At 39.1% G+C, this 21,323-nt stretch overlaps 1 protein-coding gene across 8 annotated transcripts in view; it reads left to right on the top strand.

The window, feature by feature from the left end:
* fbrsl1 (fibrosin-like 1) overlaps positions 1-21,323 on the top strand; it is a 330,931-nt gene that overhangs the window by 198,185 nt on the left and 111,423 nt on the right. For 7 of the 8 annotated variants that reach the window (XM_077560536.1, XM_077560537.1, XM_077560541.1 and 4 more), the window contains exon 5: positions 11,242-11,271. The exons of the other annotated variant lie outside the window; for it this stretch is intronic. In XM_077560536.1, the coding sequence (XP_077416662.1) occupies positions 11,242-11,271 (30 nt within the window). The remainder of the gene's footprint in view (positions 1-11,241; positions 11,272-21,323) is intronic. 8 annotated transcript variants of the gene reach the window in all.

Below are 21,323 nucleotides of genomic sequence, written 5' to 3'. Positions count from 1 at the left end.
TCGGCGTCACCAGGCGCTAACTCGTTATCTCCTCAACACTTTAAAATGCTGTAATTAATTCAACGTTTCTCCTCTCCAGCCGCTAATTGCCACACATTGCGCTTGATCATAAGTTGGCCTGTATGTGAATTTGTGCGAATATGTTTTCTGGGGTTGGGCCCATTGGCCTTTAAAACAGCCGAGAGCGCATACTGGAGCTGCAATTTAAGGTGACATGTCTGCTTCTTTGTTCGTCACGAAACAGATTTTACTCATGCATTTATTTATTTTTAGATAAAATCGTAGTTTCACCGCACAAGCCGGTCATCAACCTGTGGTACATTCTAGACTTTACACCGATCTGATAGGCGGAATTGGAATAGCTACTATTTTGCCTTTCATGCACATTTTGTGACTGTATGTTTGTGTGTTTAATGAACATAAGACTAGCAACAAAAATACTGCAATTAAAATTAAAAGATTTTAAGGAAAAGTTTTTTTTTTTTTTTTTTACATACATAATCATCATTAAGCACAGCTTACATATTCACTCTTTGACTGCCAGACGTTTTCAGAAAAGGGATGCCGTGGGTGCCAGCCGATTTTAAGCATTTTGACTGATCTTTCAAGGTCCATAGAAAATTATGTGTTTGGACTATGGAAACACACATACTACCAAAAAAAGATTGGACTCTCATCTTTCATCAGAAAAAAAAAGTTTGTTTCTACCTTATTCCGTTTTTCAGTAATCCACAATAGAAAATGGTTAGTTTCACCTCTGTTTTGAAACAAACGTCTTTTAACGTCTTTGGCACTCCTCCATAGGATTTTATTAAACGTTATTTAACGTTTTTGGCAGTCAAAGAGTTCAAAAGGGAGTAGGAAGAAGTAAAACACTTATCAAGTCCTACCCCGTTATAAAAGAAAAAAATAAACCAAACAAACACAAACGTACACACAAACAGCTGCACTTATACGTGCATAGATATGCCAACAGTGTTGTAGATTTAGTTGATAAGCAAATATTTTTACATAAATATATATAAATCAGCACAAAGGTTTACACCTACATTTTTGTGATTATTGGACAATTTTCGGCACCATAAAATAAAGACATTACAGTTGACGCGATTGCGCGTAAATATTTTGGTGCCACCTGTCAATATGTGGCCGTTGTATTAACTTCATTTTGCTGTGTGGACATGCCGCTCTGCTCTATTTGTGTCACTGAATGTGACACTCAATAACGCTCTCTCTGCCTTTAAAAGCCTATGCAAAAGTCCGATGTCCACCATCAACAAGTGTCAGCATCCAACTTGACTTCATTCTGACATGCATGAGTTACAACTCATAAGAGGATCAGCTACAAAACCATGTGAATAGTAGTTGGAGTCAACTGTTGCTGATGTCATCTCCTTCGCCGAAAGCCAAGAAGCAGTCTGCCGTTTTGGGCTACTGGATATGTTGAAAATGATTCTGCTCTTGCAATTTGACGGTAACTTGCTCGATGGATCTATATCAGGAGAATGCAACTCAGCCATGGGGGAATTCCAATATATCATAGCTTTCACAATGGTATACAGATGTTCATTTAACTACTTCTTTTTCTGCATCCTATATTTAATTCTCAAGGGATTAAAGACGAATGTCAGGTTAAGTTTTCCAAGACAAGAGCCCAGGAGTATTATGAAAGGCATATTTTTGTGTTTTCAGTTCTTCTGGTTTATGTTCAGGTCAGAGGATGTATTTTTCACGAGCCTGGGGATTTAGGCATGTGTATTCATAATTTGTTAAATATACATGTGAAGAATACAACCTGATGTCACTTACCATTTTCACTTGGCCTATAGCCAGCAAGGCTTTAATACTCACATGTGGTGGGTGGTATGGGCTTGTTATGTGAAAATGCAAAGGTGAGCGTAGCTCCACAATATGATTACTCGCTCAGGGCCAGTCAGGTAAAATTGCTGTCAAACCAATCCGTTATTGGTTCAAAACTATTGGACTTTCTGGGTTGCATATCCAGTACAACATTTTGGTCCTCTGTTCAATTATTTCTTTGTCGTTTTGTTTCATCTTTAGCGTTTGTCAGCATTCTCATGTAAAATTTGACATTTTGACTAAAGCTAAAACTGCTTACTTTAAACTTATTGTGCAGCTAAAATTGGTATAAGCGAGTTAATTAATAGAGTTTTTAAAGGCAACCATGCTCTGATGAATGTCGGTTCACACTTCCATGTCTTCCATTAATCCCATTTCCCCCTCAAAACATCGTCCTCCGCAACTGACACAGACATTCTCCAGTTTCAACAAGCTATCCTTTACCTCCATGTGCCCTGTCTGTCATATCTGGTTGTCTTATGTATTTGATAGTTGTTTGGGGTAATTTTTTATTGCTTTTGTTTTGTGTGTGTGCGTGCGTGCGTGCGTGCGTGCGTGCGGCAGTCACAATTCTACTCGGAAATTATTTTTCACAACCAACAAAACTTGCTATACCTCAATTCTTTCAATTATTATATCTTTCCCGCTTATAAACGTGCAACGCCCAACAGATATATTTTCATACATGTCACAGGTGCACGAAAGGCAAAAAAATACAAACACAGGTGGTAAGCAAGACAGGTCCGAACAACAGGGGCAACACCATTTTAGCATTTTTCCTCGGCATTCGTTATTGTCGTCCGGCAGTCGGAGTAGGGCAGGCTTGTCATCTGTAGCAGCATGCATGCATGGCCCCCAACAAAATGTTAACTACATACTGTATGAAGGTGAAAGGCTTCACTTCCCTGGCATTTATTGCTCTTTTGGACATCGACAAGTTGATCCCCGTTCACATTTATCCCTCTGAATTTTTGGCTCAGGAAAACGAATAAAGAATACATCCTTCATATGTGGACGGTCATAGTGTCTGGAGTCGTTTCTACAAGTTCCATAACAGCTGTGTCTACTTGGCATGTTTTTTTTTCCATAGATAAACGCGAGCAAAACCACCATTTCCATTTCCACAACCATATGATCATTTCTAGCATGGCTCGTCAACGAGCCGGCTTCTTTTTGACATCCTTCTGGTTCAAGCTGCTGAAGTCACGTGGCCTTGCGGTCTAAAAATAGCATTCCTGCGGTACCCCATTAATTCTGTTTTCCCAGAATTACTCACATTTCCTTTTTGAAGAAGAACAACGAGAGGCGCTTTGTGCATTTTTAGCTGGTAAAGATGCTTGTTTTGTTTTTTTCCCTACGAAGACGACGTTCAAATACTGTATGTTACTGTGATAGGTCAAAACAAAAGGTTTGGTAGACGTGTACAAGTTGGTGCATCGTCCAATCAGCTCAAAGTATTATAACGTCCAATCAGCTCGAAGTATTGTACAGCATGTCCGGCCTTTTCCGAGCAAATCACCGTATAGCAGTCCCAGATTGATATTGAGGAGAACTCCCTTGAGTGAATCACAATTATCAATTCCCAGGTTACAGTTTCACCCCTGAGCCCTCGACTGTGCGTGTTCACGAGAACAAAGTGGTGTGACAATTCTCAAAGGGCTTGATCTCACATCAGGAAGTGGCAACACGTCAGAGATATTGTCCGCAAGAGAGCAAGGTGTGGCCTTATGTGAGCCCAGACCCTTCTGCGTGATGTCACAAAAATTGAAAAAGAAATAATGTCCCGGATATGTGCCGACGTTTACCGAGGATGTCTGAGGTGAGAGTGTTGTGAAATCTTGCTAAGTCTGAAAATGACTTGCTTTCGAAAATACTTCTTGCCGTCTTTTATATGAAACACAACATTGGATAAGGCAGGGTTGTTTTTATGTATGGCCATTTCCTTGGTCCTCGGTAGCAGTAATGTTTGTTGTCCCGTTGCATAAAGCCCAGTATTTATTTAACAGAAAAACCTGGACAAAACCTGTACAAACTGCCAAACACTGAACCTAGAACTCTTTTATTACTTTCTTATCCCCAGGCTTAAAATAGCAATAATGTCAGCTGATATGAAAAAAGAAAGAAAAGAGACTAATACATGTATTTATCTTAAGTGTTAAATTGTGTGCTTGATTCATTTCCATGCTCATATTGCCTCAGATTTTAACAGTATCATTAACAAAGACTATCTGCAGTCTTCACACTCAAACCCGATTGGACACAGATATGAACAAAATTATCCCTGGACTGTGACAAATTTTATAGATGAGAAAGATACTGGCACACCATTTAAAAGGTCCTTTTTTATACAAACTCCATGAAAAACTGACCATTTATTCTTCACTGGGGTTTTGGAGTAGATGCTAGGCATAAATGAGGGAAAGTGTCATCTGCTTTTTATTAGATTGTTCAAGATAGATCTAATTTTAATTTGGGCTAATGCGAGGAACACTATCATCCATTGACCAAGGGTGTCTTATGACTGACTTGACGTGCTTTGCTCAACAGTCTTGTGCTTTTAGTCGGCTGATTCAGTTCAGACAGCAAGTCAAATACAGAGACAGATTAACCACTTTTTCATAATGCTCATGAACTTAAACAGCCAATCTTATCCTCAACATTATCTTCAAGATGGGCAGCTATCGGAGTCATCAAGAGTGCCAAACAAGTACAATATGTCACTTTTTATTTATTTAGTCTTTTACTGTCATTATTAGAACAATTAGGGTTGGAAGGCAGTTATTCTTGAATGCATTGGACCTCAAACTCCAACAATGACACGGTTTTATAACATAATGTAAATATGGAAGTGCTTACAAATCGGCTGTACTGGAAATGTGTTTGCAACCTTTTTAGCCTACTTAGTTGTGGGAATACAGCAATTATGCGTTAAAATCACACCGTATTTGTGAACGCACACGTCTAAATTACTGACCTCTAATGAGGTGACATACACTGCAAAGTGCTGGTTTTCTGCCAGATTCACTGCAAGGTGATTACAAAATGAGCTGAGCTGTGTGGGCTCTTCGCCACCTGAGGCAGCATGATTTAGCTCACACAAGACTGATGGCAGTTGTCTCGGCTGTATTTTAGCATGTGCCAAAATCTAAAATCAGAGGTCACGAGTTGGAAATACAAGAAACATCTTCCCATTTGTTAGTATTGTCCTTAAAATAAATACAAACATACAAAACTGGAGCTGATCCGTATCAGGTCTGTTCAGACGAGAGTGGCTAAACACAACAAATGACTACTACTACAATGTGGCCTTGTTTGGTATTGACTTGATTCATTATAATTGATTGTTTTAGAGGTCACAGTTCAAATTCTTAGGGTTTATTGTCTTGTAACTGGCCAAGAAAACAGTTAATTTTGAATTACATCTGAGAAAGGAGCTGAGGTCAGAGGTCAAGCCTGTCACAGTTTTGAACAGATCTTCAAAATTGCCAGGGATTATTATGCTTTGATGTCAGTTCTTTAGATGTTGTTACAATAATAATAATAATAATAAATATATATTTTTATTTATATAGCACCTTGCAAGCAATACAGCAGTGATTTACAAAAATAAATAGACTATACATACACATAAAAGCAATCAAACAGCCATAAGGAAATTAGATATAGAAAAGAAAAAATATATATAATAAAAGAAAACCTACATGCAAATGTACTAATGCAATAGAAACATTTAAACTGCAAAATCAGTAAACGGAAGCCTGTGTTAAAGCATATAGCGGGTTTAACTGTGACACTTCTCTACATTTATAAAGAGATGTGAATCTAGATGAGGCTTTTTTTTCTCAATTTACTGCTCATTGATTAAGGCTGACAATGCATAGCCTTTATAGTTTTACTAATTATTGTGTAAAACATAAATCTGTGCAACCCTACCCATGCTTGCGTAGTAAATGTCATGCTGAAGATTAAGAGTCAGCATGTTTTTAATCATATCTGTTCTGTCTTCATCTCCTCTTTGACGTCTTTTCCCTTTCTTGTATTTGTTTCCCTCACCTCTGACCTGTTTATTTACCAAATATCCCCCTTTGCATGACGAGATGTTCGTTCATCTACCGTGTTTAAACTGCATACAGGATTAAAATGGCTCAAGACTTAATACACATGCACAGTCACCCCTGTCCGCTGTTTGCTAGTTTCCAGGCTGCTTATCTGCACAGCTCTTTTCGGCTTCCTTCTCTGCTATTCTCTTTGTCCCGGAGCTCTTCATCATCCTCCTCCTTTTCCTCTCGTGTCCTCATTTTGCCCGAATTAATTGACTTCTCATATTTTGTGAGAAAACAAACAGGAGGGCTGTGAAAAGAGACAAGTGCTTTTTAAAGAATAATAGTGGCGTGACATTGCTCATGCTAATGCACGCTTATGGCGTAGTGTAGCTGTGTCAGGTGTAGGCTGTCGCCAATTCCCTTTGGGACAGAGGTCTCTGTGTACAACATTATTGTACAGTATATCCTCATTCTAAAAAATGTCATCTTCTTAAGAAAGTTATTATTTATCTGCGACTGCTGAATCCATTTTAAAAGTACATTTGGCCTCTTACATGTATAGCTGAGTAAGGCAACCGCACCATTAAGACACTGTCAAGACAGTGCAGTTCTACACCACGGTTTTTATACTAGCAAATATGAGCCTGCCAAATGGCTCAGTTTCCAAACTTTAATAATTTTTAATTGAACACACGCTCCTGCTGCTGCTACTGCTACTAGAATAAATACAAGTAATTGTCACACAGACTAAAATTGTGGGCAAGGTGTCCGCTATTTAATGCATGGCAACAAAAAGTCTGCTCTTGTTGCATATGTGCGTGCTTTCAATGAGCTGTGGTAGGGAATTTTGCCCCAAACCTCTAGTGACTGGCTTGAAGATGTAGGTGGTATTGTTTCTATGGAAACAACCAGAGAACTCTGTCTTTTGCGTCTGTGAAATGCATTTCAAAGTTGGAAGGGGCCAGGAGGATCTACTCCTGAGGTCTCAGACTTTAACCGTGGCCTGAACCCTTTCAATTATGAACCATTACAACTTCTTCCCGTGCAATATTCATGCCACAGCAGATCCCCCCTTCATACATCTTAGGTTGCTGTAAGTTGAGATAAACACTTGCTGAGGTGTTACAGCTAGACACCTACCTCTATCTATCAATGTCACTGCCTTAGCACTCAATAATTCAAAGCTGGGCGGTAATGAGCTCCCCGCAGGCCGTGTCCCAGAGGAGTGCCTCCCACCCCCGTATGTCTCTGCTGTAATGTAGTTATATCTTGTCAGCTTTCAATTCAATTACATTTCTATGTGATGGCTATGTAATTGTGTCTGATTATGTTTTTGGTAGGCCAATCAAGTGTGTGTTTCCTGAACTAAAAAAAAATAATAATAATAATAATTACTTGTCTACAGAACTAAGGTGGAGACTGTTTGGATGGTGAAGGGCAACACCCATAAAAGCATGAAATATGTTTCCATTTCATTTCTCCCTAAATGGCATTTTTTCTTGCAATGTCTAGGCAAGGCAACTTTATTTGTATAGCGCATTCATACACAAGGCTAATCCATTGTGCATGATAGAGGGGAAAAATGATTCAAAGTAAGATGAAATGAAAATATATTACGGTAAAATTGTAACAAACAAGTAGATTAAATATAAAGATGCAAAAAGAAATCATATTTTTTCATTTATGAAACGCAGCAGTGAATAATACCTTTAAATGTACAGTAGATCTCAGGTGTTCAGAAAGTGTGTTTCAAGGTTGAAGAGCAGAGAAAGACAATGCTGTTTTACTTTGTTTGGTTCTCGCTCTGGAAACATTCACTTTTTTTTTTTACATGACACAAGAATGCAGTACATTCAGTGCATATGTGTTCTCCCATTCACGTACAATAGTCAAGCCACTAAACATCTGAGAGCAGCAGGAGGAGGATGATTTGTATTATTCATGCTGAAATGGGAGCAACTGTTCTGAATAATAATTCCCAATGTATTAATAAAGGGGCATGTCATTACAAAAAAAAAAATACAAAAAAGTGCATACCTACTTAAGGTAAGTACTACAACACCATAACAAGCCACCTGCATCATGTGAGCCATCTCAGCCATCCGATTCTCACTTATATTAATGTGGGCCAATAAAAATTGATAAAATTGGGTGTGTCAGTAAATTTTGCCAGTGCATTCCATCCGGAATATGTCATCTTAAGTCGGTCATCATAAGTCGAACCAAACTGTAACCACGCTTTCGTCATTGCTAAATTACAGTTCTTCATCACTATTTTCGAACCCTAGGAACAGCCGAATAGAGAAAAATAAAAAAAAACACACACACACTGTTGTGGAGAGCAAGGACTGTGTGGGAATTTAGGGGAAATTGCTCGATAACCTCATCCATGTAAGCACTCAAGGTAAAGAGTGCGGCCGAACAATAGAGAAACAAGCTTTAATGGTGACTCAGTTCCAATTTATAGTACAAGCTTCAGTAACTCACTCTGTCCGCCTTATATTGTCTGTTATATTCCTATTCTCTTCCCTCCTCACTAATGTCGTTGTGTGGGAGTAGTACTGATCTGAATATAAGACTGGATAGCCGATAGGCCAAGACTTTTGCTCCTCCCAAGAAACGTTTCTCGGCTTACGATCCTATATTTTAACAGTATCGAAAATGGAGAATATTTGGGACGGTACTTAGTAGAAACAGCATGATTTATGGTGTTTTACATTTATTAAACATAAACAAGAGGACTTAAGACATTTTACAACTTGCCTTAAATACATGTCTACATTATATGCTTATAGGAGGAAAACTAGTATATTTTTTAATTAAAGAATTATAACTGTAATTGAACAAAAGGTACCTCTGCCAAATCTAATATTGGGGTTCTAAGGAACTGAGCGCTAAAAGAAAAAAGGGGTCTTCAGATCAGCACATATTGTCCACATACTGTCCATATGTCTCATCGGTATGTATACCGTGTAGTTTATACAGTAGTCTGCTCGCGAGATGGAAGGAGCAAGATGGCCGCCCTGTGACTTCAACGGCTCGCACGTATGGGCTATCAGCTATCCAGTCATATATGGGCTCTTTGCACAAATCCACTACTTCCTGAAATCAGCACCACTCCTTCATTTCCTGTTTTTCATGATTGGACAAACTGATTAATCCAGGTGTGTCTGGCCATTGTCGTTGTGGTTACTAAAGTCAGGCACACCTGGATTAATCAGTTTGTCCAATCATGAAAGACAGGAGTAGTGCTGAGTTCAGGAAGTAGTGGATTTGTGCAAAGAGCCCATTCAGGTCAGTGAGGAGTAGCGCTCCTCATATGACCTTTTAGCTGTCCAACAACATGCTTGACGTAAATTAGCGCACCAAAGGACCCCTTAGCTGTCCAACAATAGGCCTGACATAAAATACACGAAATGAGCACTGAACTAATGTTTGCATTATTCCGTCAGTGACGAGCTGATAGGTCCATCGGTACTGATCCGGTTTGTATCCCCATCGGTACGTAGTCAATCAGGTTTATGTTGTTGTTGTTTTTTGTATTATTTTTTTTAAGTTTCCTGTCATTAGTCAGGAAAACTGGTGTCCATCAGCACTGACGGAATGCCCACCTCTGATGATCGGGACCCCCGTCCTGTCTTGGGCATCTCCTCATACACACTTGGTATCCGTAATCCCTGTTGAGAACACCTACAGATAGATCAGAGAACTATTGTTGTTTGTCACCTCATTCATGGAAGAATTGAATTTGCTGACTTGATATTGTGATAGATGGGTGGGCAAAGGAAAACTGACAGTGGGTCCTTGTGTATACAGGCCATCCGCAGACAAATGATGGATGGAGGGATGAAGGGATGGTTGGATGGATAGAAAGACAGAGGGGATAACACAAAGGGATGTGGAGCGGAATTGTGATGTATGAGAAGGACAATGTTGTGGTTGGGTGCATCTGCAATTTAATAGTGATGCATTTTGCTTGCACTAAGTGTAACAGACAGTAAAGTCTCTTGCTTCATCTTTAATCAGCTATCTGAGTGAGTCTAGCAATCTTGTCTTCCGCACTTCATCATTTTTTTCTGGTTCTAGTTCCTTATTGGTCTCTTTTTTTCTTCATTTTTCTTTTACAAGGACTTTGGTCTGTCTCTCTCCCCCACTCTCTCTCTCTCTCTCTCTCTCTCTCTGTCTCACACTGTCTTTTGTGTTAACAGCCTTCCATTTTTGTGCAGTTGCTGAGCCACTGGGTGCACGTCTACAATCTTGCCTTTCATTTCATGCTTCTGGAAATGGATGTTTTACTGCCTTCATTAAAGCATGCGGCAGTCAGCGCCGTGTTTTCCCTCTGAAGTTTAGCTCCATGAACCTCGCCATTAGAGGACATTATGGCCCCAGATTTCAGGACACAGAGGAACACTGTATAATTTGATTAGTGTTATTAATCAAATGGAATTCCGCTTACCATCTCCCTCCCGCCTCGGGTCCTCACCCCCTCCTTTCACTTTCCAATTGCTCCTTTCCCTTCCTCTCTGTCATTCCTGATGCAACCCACGCACATTCAAAGTGACAAAATACCTTGGCCCTTTCTTTTTAAAAACAATGATTTACCACTTGTTTTTCCCCTTCCCCTTTTCCAGCCCCACCTGTCTCTAAGCCATGCACCTCCCTTTCCTAGCTGAGGACATAAATCAATTGAGATGAAAGTTCCATAATTGTGCTTGCTGGGAGGGATTTGAGCAAAATTGCGCTATGAATTTTTTAAAGGGTTTTTTTTACTAGCTCCCCAACGGGACTTGGGCAGTGAAGGAAGGTGAGGCCACAAGGATTTATGGGCCTAGATTCTTCATTACTGAAGTAATTTTCCTGCAAATGATAGTGTGTGGGACTGATGCTCCATTTGAGCCCATCTAATCCTTAGCTCTGTCTGTGATTCCTAGTAATTGATTGTTCACATTATATTTAAGGGTCAGTACACACTTCGGTGGCTTGTTATGACCGAACACCATTTCAGTAATATATGTACAGCGCTTTCATTAGTAAATAGTCGTTTTGCTTATTTCATTTCAAACTATTGTAACTGTGAGTCTTAGTCTAGAACTTGGAATTGAATAAGAATGGGAGTTTTCATCTAACGATTCTATTTACTTTTCTAGTTACTGTCACACATTTGTATTTGGTACTGTATGTGCACATGTGCTAGTTTAGATGGTGTTGGTCAACCTGTCATTTCCTGTTATCGGTAAAAGTTCCACTTGTTTTTTCTTCAACTACGAGCTTCCCTCCATCCTCATTTTTACCTTGTGTCCATTCCAAAATGGCTGATATTCTGTTTCCATCTCTTTAGGTGCCACCAGCAGCAGTGACCCTCCTCAAGGTTAGTGCGCGCACAATGCCAGGTTTCATTTTGAATCTTGCCTAGCCTCCACTCAATTTTACAGCTCAGTAGTTTGAGAAGCAGTGTGGGTAAATCTGCTGCAAGAAGAAAGATAGTGAGCCAAGAAGTGTGGGGGTGGGTGGGGGTTTTGGGGGTAGGTGGGGCCTTTCACCAGTTGAAGTGGATCTCATTCCTGGCACACAGACAACCCAGGACAATTAGTCACTTTGCACCATGTCAAACTTGGGACTCATTTAAAGCCAAAGAAAATATAGTGGACCCACAGGCTTTAGTAAGTGCTGCTGTTATAGTACCTTAGGGGGGAAATGATGCTGCGCTCAACTGGAATAATTCCTTGATGCCTTTGGAGCAAGTCAGAGACACAAAGAGAATATTTGGAATAAAAACTACAGAGTATGGAGCAATGTTATTATAGTTAATGAAAAATAAGGGAACAAATCCAATTGAAAAAAACTTTTCATAATAAAATAAAAATGAAAAGTCTTAAAAAACTACCGGTAAGTAAAATTACATCTTATGCTTATGAAACTAACTATAGCTATAATTGTAGCAAAAATGTCATTAATTTTTGTCATCAATTTATATATCCGTACAAAAAAAGAAAGGTACTACTGGTGACTTTTTTTTTTTAATCTTTCACTTGACAAATACTACATCAAAATAAATAAATAAAAGGAAGAATTTTCCACAAAAAAAGTACTAAAAACTAACAGACCTGTTCTAAAAATTAATTCAAACTAGCTAAAAATAAATAAATAAATAAATAAATAAACAAAAACAAAAAAAGTTGAAAACGAAAATAAAACCCAACTTTAATGAAAAATTTGATCCGATCATAACCCTGGTATCAAGGTACCTAACCCTAAACATCAAAACATGATCCCAACCATTTTAGGCGACTACATCAGTGACCCCTAGAAAAGTTGAAAAGAAAAATAACTTCATATCGCCTGCGTTTGTCCGAAGCCTCATAATCAGAAGTTGGTAAATTCCATATTAAAAAAAAATCTATACTATTGGTCAGTCCACACATGTGGGTGTTACCTTTACAAATTATTGACCAATCTAAATTGTTGGAAAAGGCTTGCTCTCTTTGATGATGCATTGTTAATGGTTGAACAAACAAATTTTAAGGGGGGGATCTCCTGAAAAGTGGCTATTTTGGAGGTACAAGGTTTTGGCCTGCTGCCAGTGATATATATAATACATTTGATGAAGAAAAGAAAACTTTAGATGAAAAACCTATATCTCTTTATATCTGCTTTAAAATGTCCATATTTCGTGCAAGATCTTTTATGTCATCCCGCATGTTTTGCTAAACTTTCATGGGATTTGTTTGTGTGGTGTTGGCATGTTCTCCCCATAACAATGTGTTTTTTCCTGGGTTCTCAGTTTTCCAAACAAAATATTTGTTCTCTGGGATTAGAACTGCAAGTTTGCTTTCCACGGCTCCTTGGGGGGATGGCTTAGATACATAGAACAAATTTCCCTGTACTTTGTATGTTGAAATTAAAGTACCTTCACCTCCATCCTAAAAGTGTTTGAAAATATTTAAGGCCAAGGTTTGCAAGTCAGTTTTCTCTCAACCAACTTTACCCCAAAACATTACCATAAAGTTAGAAGCAGTTAATTTTCTAAAATGTTTTACTAAGATAAAGAATTAAGTTGGACTAATAAAGAACATTTTAAAAAATGTAGTCCGATGGTATGTTGCCAAAACCACTGATCAGTAAATATCTCTTCTCCAGAACCCAACACATGCAATTTTCATGCCTGGAAAATGGTTTTATATATTAATTAGCTAATAAGAGTTTGCCACCAAAGGTCTATGCCAGACTTTCAACCAGCACATGTTCGCAAACTAAGCTGAAGCGTGACTGAGGTGGGTGGTACGTAGACGATCAGGAGATAGAATGAGAGAAAAGTTTGTCATGGGTGCTCTAAAGAGACTCGGTGTGACCAATCGAGGTGAAGCAGATGAATGAGGCCATTCACCGGGCATAATGAAAGAGCTCCTGCTGGGCTCTAAATGAGGGTGGACCCATCTGCAACACATAGGCGTGCACAAACCAGTGACCTTGAAAATTACCCAGGAAGCACTTTGGGATAGTCACCCCAGCAACAGGCTGGGGTTTGCATGGTAACCAGACCCTTCAATCAGTGCCTGGCAGTTTCTTAAACAGGGCATAGCTTTTAGTGCATTGAATGAACTCAATGTGAATTCCAGCTCGAAGGATAAAACCAAGTAGTTTTTTTCCATTGGTGGGGAGACTACCAGTTATCCCATGTGAATGTTTTTTTGCCTGTCAGGACTTTTCCTCTGTATACATGTTTAGCTTTGCTACCTTTAAAGCATGTGCTGCCTGTGTATATGCAGTGTTGTCTGAAGATTTATTCATGGGGACTCAAGTCGACTGGAGTCACTGCTTGATTCTTGACCTGGACTTTGGAAGTTAACTCATTTTTTCCTGAGAAAAGAAGAGACTAATCTTTGTTTTAGTAGGTCCCAGGTTTTATAGCAATAGAACACAAAATTCTGTGTGCCTTGCAAAATCTGTCGAAATCCAGTAAATCCGATTTCTTCGGTGAAATTGGCTGGGAGTGAATGAGTTAAGGGCTGAAGACTTGACTTGAGACATGATGACTTGAACAACAGTCTAAATCAGTGCACACAACTGAAAGTAATTCAACAGTAGCCTATATAGAGGGGGGAAAATAAATGTTTAAATGGCACATGTTCCATATCATACCTTCTACGATGTGTATTTTTTGGGGGGTGATAAAAATTTGAAATATCGCGAAATTGACGTGATGACGTAATGCGTAACATCATACATCTTCGTGTCTAGTTGGATGTACATGCGACGCTCGCTGCTGCTTAAAAACAATGTTGGAGCGTGTGAGGCTGTGGGAGTGACCTACCTTCGTCATTGGAGGCTGTTTGGTTACAAGAGGTCAGATATGTTGCAAAAAATACAATTGTTTCCAAATTGTGCAGGACAACTGTTGCCGTTAAAGTTAAGAGGATGCGCAGGCTAAAGACACGCGAGGAGGGCATGGAAACAGCTCGTGTTGTTTGGCGTGAACAAAAGTTCATTACTGGAGCACTCTTGTTTAGACGCACTCCTTATGAAAAGAAAACAGACGGTGGTTGGATAATATTGAAGCAGTGACGTATTGTTTAGCCAAGATGAACAATCCGTGGTGGTTATCTTACAGTGACCGGTAACTCTCCTCATAGTTGACGTGACTTTGTTATGCTCGGCTAACGTGCTCTCGACGAGACAGCGTGCGCGTTGCTGTTGCGCAGCGGCGTAAACATGCACATTTCCATTATTTATACCCACTAGTCATGTCTACAAGCAATCACGGCATTTTCTCCTCTTATTGACCAATCATTGACATTCACTGCAAAATAACGCTCACAGGAGGGTTGCCGGTTACGGCAAAAATAACCACTGCCTAAACAATCGCAGTGGAAAACATTTTTCAACAATACAATTGCCTGCGATGTACAGAGCATGACGCCACAAACTGGCTGCTACCGTACGGTGAATTTTGTTCTCCTCTACAACACGAGGATTAACCACACAGGAGAAAATAATGGACTTTGTTGACTCATGTAATTTGCCACTGACTTCTGAAGGTTTGTGTTTACTTTGTATTTGCTAAGTAAATGTGCCTTATGTGCTTTAAGCAGTTATGTTACAATTAGACCTTGCAGGGTAAACAAACACTACCTGGCCTGTTTTTATTTCCATTTTATCCCATTACGGTTGCTATATTTAAAACACTTGGTTTACATTTCAACTGTGGTAAAAAGGTGGCTTAAATATAGTGCTGCAATAAAAGTGCTATTATTCCAAAGCACCAATCACAAATCTATTGTTCAGTAATTATTACCAATATCGTCACCGCAAATTTCTTTGAAATATTGTGATATAATTTTTAGGCCATATTACCCGCCCCTAGTAACGTGACTTAGTTCTTGACTTAACTTCACATCGCATGACTCGACTTGACTTTGGGTATTCTGTGACTTGACCAAAGCAAAATCACTTGGGACTTCAAAGTTATGTCTTGAGACTTGCACATGTGTGACTTGATCCCATCTTTGTTAATTAGGCCCAGAAGATCTACACAGACAGGTTTAGGAGCCTATGAAATAGATCCGCTGTTTGAGTTACCAGATGATAGAAATTCCTCACTCTTGGGAACTGGGCATTAAGTTTACAAGCATTCTCAAGCATCCGGTCCATTGCATTGTATGTGTGTTATTTGGCTTAATATATTCAGTCTCAATGAGCCAGAAACATGCAGGTCATTGAAGTTCTATTCCCATCGCCGGTTCCCCTCACGGAACTTTTGACAGCATGAAATGACAATCCGCCCCTGCATGCATCTCCCACGTCAAAGAGTAATGAGATTGTGCTGCTGGAAATATTACTACAAAGCATCAGGCCCACACTCGCTTCTGACTGCACCTTCAAACAGCGCTGCCTGCCAGCTTGCCTGCCTGCTGGAAAAGAAATGAACACAAAAAAAAAAAAAACAATCAGAATCAGAGCCAGAGAAATGGCAAGGGAAGCTCCCTGTGCGGAGACAAACGTACACACTGAGGCCTTTTATCCTGAGAGTGATTAGAAATTTGAAATCGTTTTAAAACCCTGCTTTGAGTGTGTTCCTCAAACGAAAGAGTTGCTTGCTGTTTCTCGCCGCCAACTGCCAGTGATCTGGTCTCTAATTGTGGTGTCGTTGACAAGTCTGGGGTGGCTGGGAGCTTTTTAAGATGAGCTTTTTGCTAAGTTTCCTGTCAGATCCTCTACCAAAGGCACTGAGGGGAAAAACTCACTGATTCTGAATCGTATATCACCTACTGATTTCTTTGTGCATGAATGCATGCCTAATGTGTACACTAATGGGTCATGTTCTGGCCTAATAGGACCACACAAAGTAGTCATATTGCAGAGAACACATATTACTGTTTTAACTCATTCACTCCCAACCATTTTCACTGAAGCAACCCCTGTTGTATATGATTTTGACTGATTTTGCAAAGCCCACAGAATATTGTGTTTTATTACTATAAAACATGGAATTTGCCAAAGAAAGATTAGAGTCTCTTCTTTCATCAGGAAAAAAATATATTTCTATCTGTCTTCGTTTTGCAGCAATTAGCATTAGAATATAGCTAAGTTTCATCATTATTCACGAATCTGTTTAAAACAGAAGGGCAAAAAGGCCCTGGTTGATCTCTTATACTCTGCTGCCACCTGTCGGCCGTTTTCGTCATAACTAGCATTGCTTCAACCATTTTCTTCAGTTCAGAGGCTGCATCAAAGACTTCTGTATGCTCTAGCTTAAAAAATATGTTTTAAAAACAACAACGTATAAATACGTCTTTGGGAGCATGGTAATATTTAAAATAGAACATATTTATACGTTTGTGGGAGCCAATTAGTTAAATCTAGAAATCTGATCCAATCTGACAAATTGAATTTGAATTGGGTTAAATTAAAAATATTTTGCAGAGCAAAGCAGTAGAAAAGTGTGAACCTTCCTTTATCTTATAAAAGAAAGACTGGAAAGAGCGTTCAGATTTGGGCATTTTTAGGCTGTGACTGTTCATGAACCAAATTGTTGAGGGTCTAAGAAAAGGAAGAATAGCAGCTTGAATAATCTGCAGTGGTTGGAAGAAGACTCGGAGGAATATAGAAGACAGCAACACAGTGAAAGCATGGCTCATAAAAATCACTATTATAACAACATTAATTGATGCTGCTGAGCACCATATGTGGCGCCATATGGAAACGCTGCCCCCAAAGGCCTGCTTATAATAGACAGCCCGCAGTGGTGCACACAACTTGGCACATTTACAAACAAGGGACGTCCCAATAATATGAGCCACACAGACTGAGCAAGAGACAGCGGCAAAAGGAGGCTCGAGGATGGTGGAGTGAGGAAGGGGTGAGGGAGGAAAAAAAGCCTCGTTTCCTCATTGCAAATTTTCTTTAGATGGAAGCTTCATTTTGATCATGAAGCTGCTCTTCCAATATTTCCTACCAAATGGCACACTTATCTGTTTGGAAATGTGGAGAACTGAACACTCATCTCATGTCTAGTGCTAAAGTTAGTTCATTACACTAATAACTAAGCCCTCTCGTAAGAGTCGATCAAATTTCTCTCCAACCAGAGTGATTAGTGATTCAAAAGTACCTCTGCTTGTATTACTGACACACAGATGCATGTACGCACACACATAAGCGGATGACATGACATCCTGACTGGCTGCATTTACGAGCCCTGATAACATATATTGATCTCATTGAGCAGCTTTTTTTTTTTAAATGCAATGTGTGTATGTACTTGAAACAATTGTTTGTTTTTTTCATATTCATATATATGCAGTATATATTATTATTATTATTATTCATGTTGATACAAAAAAACATTATTTTTAAAATTGCGTGTTTCCAAAATTGATGGCTTTTTTAAAGTGATTATTCATTGAACCTTTATTTATCCAGGTAAAGAAATGGAGAACAGATTCACATATTCAATGCAAACCTGACTGCAGACAGCAGAGTAACGTTTTTTCTTGTCTTTGTCTTTTTACATTAGTTTGGACAAGGAGAAAATTTGTACTTAAACATAGGGCTGTGTTTAAAAAAATCAAATAATCCATATCGAATAAATTTTCCTTTTCAAGCCGAATATCGAGTCATAAAGCCATGAATTATTTACATATCTCTTTTCCCCATAAATTCTTAAGAAAATAGAATTTTAAAGGATTTTTTTTTTTACTGTGTTCTTGAATTTTACTGTTGACATGAATTAAAAAGTATTTTCTTACATTTATGGAAGACCTGCCCTATTGCACTTTAAGACAATTCAGAATCGTTATAGTTTATATTTACAATTATTGAATTAGAATTATGAAAATATTTTCATCTCATCCTTGCTGATGCCAATGTTTGTGTAACTCTAAAAAATGTTTGTGTAAAATCATTTGACCAATTACTGCATCCGTAATCCGTATTTGCTTTATTTTTTTATCATGTGCTTGATATTTAAGAAGAATTGATGTTCCATAATTAATCGATATCAGAGATGAACTTCAAGTGAATCGAATCGTAAAAAATCTAATCGAACTGAACTCTTGTGAATCGAAATTGAATCGATTGAGGAAATTTGAATCCATACCCAACATGGCTTCCTGCTTTCTGGCCATGCATGTACAGGATTTGTTTTGCGCAAAAGTTCTTCAAACTATTTTGCCATGTCCAAAGCAGGGGAAAAGAGAGTTGTCAACCATCCTGTTGAGTTTCATCGAATGTGAGACAAAACTAGAATAGCATGCAGCTGTTTCCTCGCCGCCACAAAGGAAGGCAGATGAAGAGCAACCCCAAGAAAAGGGATACACACTGAGGGAGGAAGACGGAGAAAGCTTTCCACTCTGTGATGTGCACTGATGTAGCTCCAGCTCCAGGTCAAACGCTGCCAGTGTTTTGTGTTCATCTTCATCTCGTCTCCCCAGTGCTCCTCTAAATTATTCACAGCCTGAAGATGTGCAATGTGGCTGCTTCTCTCCTCCTTCACTCGACAGAGCTCTCTGTCTTCCTCGCTCTGCTTCATATCATTTCCACTTTTTGTCATGTGGAGGCTTGTTCCAGAGGCAACAAACTCCTCACACAGCCTGTTAATCTTCCCTTCTTCTACCTTCGACCACCTTTCAACACTGCCTTTATCTCTCACAATAACCTTTTTCTTCCTTTTTTTCTATAGAACATTGAAATAAGCATATTTGAATTGCAGTTTGCTGAGTCAAAATTTGCATTTTGCACTTCAAACACATTGAAACATAAAATTGTGAATTTGCATTTGTGTGGCAAAATTCTAAACTGCCAAATGTTACGGAAATCAGTATTTTTTTTAATTATCAACGTGGTTGCTGCTACCAAGGGCTTTAGATTTTCCTTCGCCCCCTCCGTGTGGGACTTGGGAGAAGGGGAATGTCGCAGCCCCGGCCGGGTCCCTCATGGTCAATCTGGGAAGAGAGTCCTGCTCGTTGTGAGCCTGTCTTTGCACCAAATTGAAGCATATCACCGTAAACGTGTATGCAGTGTTGATGGTCAATGCAATCCTCATTAGCTCTCATGTATACTAGCTGCCTTCTTAATCCATCCACTCTGGATATGTCATTTGGGGGCCCAAGGTAAACACAACCAAGCCCCCGCCACCAACATTTTAGTTACATTTTGACAAAAGGTGAGTTATGTCATTTAGATCACTTTGCCCTGCTTTTGAAATCAGCTCAGTTACAGTATATGACACCTTCATTTAGCCGACTAATATTTACCACAAATCCTTTTTAAAAGTCTTCTTCTTAAAACGGCAAATAAGAAGAAAATGACGAAGAAGAACGGTAGTCATGGCAACCTGTTTTTACATTCAACAACAAGTATCTAAAAGGCTAATGAATTTATTCACCCGGATTGTACATTCTGGCTACCAAGCAACACAGGGTTGTACAAGGTAAGCTGTTTTTTAGATACAACTGTAAAAAGAAAAATTTCAAGTTAATAACCATTTTATCATCCTGATCCGCGTGCATGAATAACTTGCTGCGCTCATATTAACTTCAGAAAGCAACTGTGTACAGAGCATATTTCCAAATGCACCCATGATGAGGGGATTGGAATTTTGGATGCAATGAGCTGTAATGTTCACGGTCTCAGTTTCTAAAATCCCCTATCAAAAATAAATAAATTTGGGGGACTGTGCCGACTTGGAAGAAAAATAGCAAGAAAACACGCAAAATAGTGAGATAAACCTACATTAGTTAAAATTATGGTCACAATATAAAATCTGCAAAAGAGTGAATCTGCAGTAATCAAACTGCTATGTAATGAGAAACCACTATATATATATATATATATATATATATATATATATATATATATATATATATATGTGTGTGTGTGTGTGTATGCAGTAAAACAGTAAGATCATTTAATTTGAAGGATTTGGACCCACCATGATATTACTCCACAATAGTGGTTACCTGTTAACTTAAGAGATGAGCACACACAGTCTAAGCAGTCTTAGTAGAGAAGGCAGAAAGACAGAAAGGCAAGATGAGTCCACTTCCAACCATTGCCGCAGGTTATCCATTCGTAATTCCCTACCATCCCCACGATGATGTTTGATCATTGCAGAGTGCAAGCAGGAGGTACAAGGCGGGGTGCTGGTAAGTGAACCTTTCTGCTGGTTTCCTCAAACCAACTCCCCAAACTATCTACCCACCCTCACAATTGCTGTCACCCAGTATGAGGCCCCCTCTGGCCTGATGACAAGCCTAGCGTGAAACGCTTGGCTGCCCCCTTAAATTAGCAGTAGAGCCCCCCGGCGGCACAAGCTTCTCATGACCAGCACACAGTGGGCCACTGCCAGATTCTTTTCATTACGACTGTGGCCTGCCAACAGCCTGACTCCCCTTCCTTCTGCCTCCCAACACCTCCCTCTCCTCTTGCTTTCCTCCCAAGTTCTGGCCTAAGCTCTGCACACAGCATCTGTAGTGCTCATCAACTTTATGAAGAAAAAAAATGGTGGGGAGTAAAAAGAAAGCTAACAAATCCAATATTTCCCACACCATGTTAATACTTGGGAGGGCCACCCAAGTAAATTGGCCACCACCCAAGAAGTTTTCAAAAAATTAAAAATATATATATATTTAAAAAGGAAAACAAACGTGTCGCGACAAGATATACAGTGGTACCTTGGCTCACGAACTTAATTGGTTCCCACAAAGAGTATGTGAGCCGAAAAGTTCGTCTTCCAAACAAGTATTTCCCATAGGAAACCATTGAAATGAGAATAATCCGTTCCCAGGTCCCCATAAAACACAATTTTCTACTAAAAAAGCCTCAACACTACACAAAATATACCTTTTTTTTGATTACATTACAATGTGCTATTGTATTGTAATTAAAGAAATACACTGTACTGTATAATAAAGTGTTTTTATTTGC

Source organism: Vanacampus margaritifer, chromosome 3, assembly GCF_051991255.1.
Source record: "Vanacampus margaritifer isolate UIUO_Vmar chromosome 3, RoL_Vmar_1.0, whole genome shotgun sequence".
NCBI lineage: Eukaryota > Metazoa > Chordata > Actinopteri > Syngnathiformes > Syngnathidae > Vanacampus > Vanacampus margaritifer.
Note: the sequence above shows the minus strand (reverse complement) of the source record. Positions and strands in the feature narration are given on the sequence as shown.